Source organism: Embiotoca jacksoni, unplaced genomic scaffold (genome assembly GCF_022577435.1).
Source record: "Embiotoca jacksoni isolate LCO1_2020_lvr unplaced genomic scaffold, fEmbJac1.0.p SCAF_94, whole genome shotgun sequence".
Classification (NCBI taxonomy): domain Eukaryota; kingdom Metazoa; phylum Chordata; class Actinopteri; family Embiotocidae; genus Embiotoca; species Embiotoca jacksoni.
This window is the reverse complement of record NW_027185452.1, coordinates 779,895-784,894: the sequence shown is the minus strand read 5'-3', so window position 1 is coordinate 784,894 and position 5,000 is coordinate 779,895. Positions and strand designations below refer to the sequence as shown.

The window sequence follows — 5,000 nt, the reverse complement described above, 5'->3', positions numbered from 1 at the left end:
CACGATGTGAATAAGCACTTCTTCCTGTTGAAAAATGTAAAACCTGCAAACCCTGCATCCAAATGCATGCAACTACGTCTTCCACAAATTTCGTCCTTTTCGTAAAAGTGTTCCACAGATATGTTGGTTAAAAAAAAGAAAGACATGAAATTGCATATTTTTAATTGTAAAACTCGACTCACACAAACTGAGTGAAAACACTGAGATTGTCTGAAGCGTGTCTCCATCTCCGTCTTCTGTCCCTCAGCGTCTCAGACCAGTTCGTCCCGTCGGCGGATCGTCCCGTCAGCGCTTACGGCTTCCGGCCCGACGAACACTTCTTCTTGAGCACGGCGTCGCGGTAAAACCTGGAAACACCGATGACGTTCAGATCATCGACGCTGCAGAGACTTCATCAGCTTCTTCAGCTGGAAATGTTGGAACTGACTGACAGGAGGAGGAACTGACTGACAGGAGGAGGAACTCCTCGTTTAAAGCACCAAAATGAAACCGGGTCATTCAGGGAAACAAACCGGGAATATCTTTACTTTTTCTTCTTTCAAACATCAAAAAACCTTTAAGACTTATTATTAATAATATTATTGTTATTACTATTATTAATAATATTATTGTTATTACTTTTATTAATAATATTATTGTTATTAATATTATTCCAAGACAGATGCCGTGTTAACAAAAATTATTATTGATCTGTTTTTTGACAAATTAAACAGCATTTTTCTGCTCTTAAGTTTTAAACAGTCAAACTTTTTTTTGTATTTTTTCCAATACCAGTCGATCTGATGATTCATAAACAAACAAAAGAAAAATATTAAAGAAAAATAAAGATATTCTGTGTTAAAAGATTATCTTTTAAAAATAAGTTTCATGTTTTTAAAAAGAAACTAGCTGTTGTTACTCAAACAGGAAAAAAGATTTGTTGACTAAAATATACAGAAGATTCATCCTCCGACGTAGAAAATATTTTAGAGTTTGAGGACTTTCTTTCTCTCTGATTGATTTGAAGGAATTATAAAGGCCTGAACAATATTTAGTAAAACATACTCTCTCTGTCCCTTTAATATTCTGCTGAAGTCTGATCGCAGGCTGAGAACTGCTGAGTCATGTATCAGAACATTGTGTTATTTAATCTAAAGTTTGTATTTTATTTATTTATTTACTGGTTGATGTCTAAAAATAACCGTCGAGTTTGAGACTAATTACAGTTAAATCTCAGTTTTATCTAACTGGACTTCTTTCACAAGAAAATAAAGTTGAATTTAGACAAAAGATAAAATTACAAACTGAAAACTGAACTCTTAATAACTGTAATTGGTGCCAAACTACACGTTTCCTTTAAAATAATCATATTTATTCTCTTTTCGTGCCTCTGCTCTCGCTGCATTAAGATGTCTTTATTTCTATTGAATGTAATTTAAGACTTCACTGCCTTTATTGTCTTGTTTTTTTAAATTATTTATCTTGTCCTTGATGTGCCTGCAGCGCTGCTGAAACATCAAACTATTTGTCAAACGACTGTATTTAATCTGTGACCGGCAGCTTTTTTTTCTCAGAGCGGTGAATCATAAATAAATAATCATCTAATTCACCTGCAGATGAACTCGTTTCCTCTTTGTGTCGTTTTACAAACACTGACAGCAGACCGGACGGTTTATTTACACATTTTATTATCAATATTTCATCATTCAGCTGCTGACCATGTCTCAGAGATGCTCTGCACAGGTTAAAACAGGCACTTGGCTGAGCTGATGCGAAGACCCGTTGCTACGGCAACCGCATCCACACGACAGAGGCGTGGCTCCGAGGCAACATGGAGGTACTGTAAAAGGCACTTTGAGATGCTTCTTCAAATGTTTTCAACTAAAAAAAAAAAAAAATCCTTTAGCCGGGAAAAATAAACTCCCATCAAGAAGAAGTAATGAGCGTCAAGGTTTCAGCAGCACTGATCCAGCTCAGGAGGTCCAATATATTAAAACATCCGTTTAAAACTCACTGATTTTCAAATCAAATAAAAGTATTTTTTTTCCATTTTAAAGATTAGTTTTAGTGTCCGAGATGTTCAGATGTACAGGGTTAGCCTAGCTTAGCATAAACACTGGGAGCGGAGGGAAACGGCTAGCCTGTTTCTTTCTTGCTTCTGAACACAGATTAGAGATTTAAAAAAGCTTTGCGGTTTCAGGAGGAGCTGAGACGACTTCCAACAATCAAAGACCGCCAATTCTAATCTGCTGGTTGGGCCTGACTCACTCTGAGATGGGGTTAAAGGTCATGTAAGGACACCCCGACCTCATGAACTGGCTGTCCAAAATGGTTCATTATTGACATTTGTCCAAGGACTCTTTAATCGTTGTTATCTGGAAGAATGAAGTCCTACATGAGTGAAACTGAGTTCAGGCGGAGATGTTTTAGCATTCGTCACACAGACACCAAATAACAGCCATCATTAATACGCCAGTGTTTCAATAATTAAAAGATGTGACGAGAAAAATGCGTCCTGATATTCATCTGAACATCTCAATTAGAAAAGAAATCAGCGTTTCAACACTTCCTCCGTTAAACTATGCAGCATCATTCGGTTTCCAGAAGCTTCTTCAGAAATAAAATAGTTCTTTCTAAAACTATTTGGTGCAAAAATAAGAGTTTAAACCCGGTGGTGAGAGTCTGAGCGGAGCAGAGAGCTGGTAATATATAAATAATTTATCATCACTTCATGCATATTAGTGTAAAAAGGTTCCTCTACTCCTCCGTGGGGACTCCATCGGGGTAATGCTGCACCAGCTCCTCCACCTCGAACACCTCCACCACCAGGTCCCGGATCTCCTTGATGCAGTCCAGGGGCGGGGCTTCTTCTGGACCGGGGGGCGTGTCCTCTTCAGTAGGCGGCGACGTTGTAGCGGCTGCCACAGAGGGCTCCGCCTCCACGCTGGCTCCAGCTTCGATGACGCCTCCGTCGTCGGCGCTCGCTGCCTCCGTCCGGGTCGGAGGTGTCGGCTCGGCGCTCCCGGTTTTGTCCTCGGCGCCGTCGTCAGAGCTCAGCGGGGATTTACGGACCTGAGCTGTGTCCTCCAAGACGTCAGAGGTCATCGAGCCTTCATCGGTGGACTCCAGATCTAGGGGAGCCGACCCGCTGCCACCCGACACATTCAGGGAGTTCGGGTCAGAGATGGGAACTGGTTCTGAGACAGAGACTAGTTCAGGGACGGGAACTGGTTCCAGGACAGGAGCTGGTTCTGAGATTAGAACTGGTTCAGGGACAGGAACTGGGTCTGAGACTGGTTCTGAGACAGGAGGTGGTTCTGAGACAGGAGGTGGTTCTGAGACTGGTTCTGAGACAGGAGGTGGTTCTGAGACAGGAGGTGGTTCTGAGACAGGAGATGGTTCTGAGACTGGTTCTGAGACAGGAGATGGTTCTGAGACAGGAGCTGGGTCTGAGACTGGTTCTGAGACAGGAGGTGGTTCTGAGACAGGAGGTGGTTCTGAGACAGGAGGTGGTTCTGGGAGGCTGACGGTTTCAGGCGCTCCACCAGCAGAGGGCGCCTCTGACCCGAGCTCATGAGGCGTCTCTTCTTCGGTGGTGTCTGCAGGCTGGGATCCGGTTTCAGGTCCACTTGGAGGATCCGGACCGCCTGTCTGTTTTGTGTCTGGCGAAGCGGTTTCTGCTGCAGCCTCAGGTCCCTCCGTCGGGACCGACATCACGTCCTGCTGGACCACAGTCTCACTGGGGGGCGTGGCCTCTGCCTTCACAGTTTGGACGTCCTCTTCTTTGCGTGGCTCCGCCTCCTGACCAGCAGCCGCCTCCTTCAGTTGGACCGTCCCCAGAGGCGTCTCCATCACGGTGGCCTCCCCCAGCGGGACGGAGGACAGGCCGTTCAGCACCAGAGGAGACGGAGGCTGGGGCTCGGCGGAGGTCTTGGTGGGGGAGGCGAGCGTCATGGAGGGGCTGCCGGGGGTGGAGGGGGAGGGGGAGGAGAGGCTGGAGCGGCTCGACTGGCTGAGGAGGTCCCTGCTGTCGGTGAACAGGTTGTTCTTCTTCTGACTCGCCGCCTCCTTCACCACTGCAGGACGAAGAGAGGACAGGATGAGAGGAGGTCAGAGGTCAGGGGAGGTCAGGGGAGGTCAGAGGAGGTCAGGGGAGAGTTAGAAGAGGGTCAGAAGAGGTCAGAGGTCAGAGGAGGTCAGAGTTGTTCAACCGTCATCCTTCGCCGGTCTCCTCGTACCTTTGGTGACCTCCTTGTCCAGCGTTTGCAGCAGAACGCTCTCGTAGACGTTCTCCACGTGGATGAAGTCGGAGTGATCGGAGTCGACGGACGGTTGAAGAACCTGAAGAACCTGAACACAACAAACATCATCACTTCTGTTTACACTGCAGACACGGGTGTGTGTGTGTGTGTGTGTGTGTGTGTGTGTGTGTGTGTGTGTGTGTGTGTGTGTGTGTGTGTGTGTGTGTGTGTGTGTGTGTGTGTGTGTGTCTCACAGCTTTGCAGGAAGGAACCAGGTTCTTCTTGATGAAGGGCAGTGTGATGGAGACGAGGGCGTCCTGGAAGATCCTCTTCCTCACCGTGCTGCTGTCGTAGTCGTATTGCTGCGGGAGGACGAGGAGGTCAAAGGTCAGCGCCCGTGGGACCTGAATTCATGCTTCCTGTCGGTTTTGAACACTTAAATGATGCTTTAGTTTAAATTCTTGGTTTAAACGGACGACACGACTAAATAACACTTCTGATCTGATCTTCTGTGTTCCTACAAAATAAAAGTGAAGCGTCACAAAATTCTGTCAAAATAAAAGTCATTATCAATGAATTTTAATCTCTGAAAGTTTCTTTTAACTCAGATAGCAGCATTATTTAAATATAAAGTATTAGTTCAGAGTTCTGGTCACAGAGGAAAATTTAATGCAAAATGAAAGATGTTTGTCTTTAACATTCACAAAATGATGAAGTACAAAGATTCTTTTCTTCTTTCCTTTTTCTTCCCGATCACTAAATCAGACTTGGTGATCCGAC

General features: G+C 45.1%; 2 protein-coding genes across 2 annotated transcripts in view; one reads left to right on the top strand and one right to left on the bottom strand.

Annotated features, from left to right (window-relative positions):
• Positions 1 to 1,594, top strand: part of LOC138193780 (kinesin-associated protein 3-like) — a 26,553-nt gene extending 24,959 nt beyond the window's left edge. The window contains exon 20 of the mRNA XM_069141998.1: positions 248 to 1,594. Coding sequence (XP_068998099.1) covers positions 248 to 344 — 97 coding nt within the window. The 3' untranslated portion in view covers positions 345 to 1,594. The remainder of the gene's footprint in view (positions 1 to 247) is intronic.
• A 55-nt stretch (positions 1,595 to 1,649) lies between these two features.
• niban1a (niban apoptosis regulator 1a) overlaps positions 1,650 to 5,000 on the bottom strand; it is a 26,733-nt gene continuing 23,382 nt past the window's right edge. The window contains exons 12-14 of the mRNA XM_069141996.1: positions 4,475 to 4,582; positions 4,218 to 4,329; positions 1,650 to 4,055 (exon numbers count right to left, since the gene is read on the bottom strand). Coding sequence (XP_068998097.1) covers positions 2,737 to 4,055; positions 4,218 to 4,329; positions 4,475 to 4,582 — 1,539 coding nt within the window. The 3' untranslated portion in view covers positions 1,650 to 2,736. The remainder of the gene's footprint in view (positions 4,056 to 4,217; positions 4,330 to 4,474; positions 4,583 to 5,000) is intronic.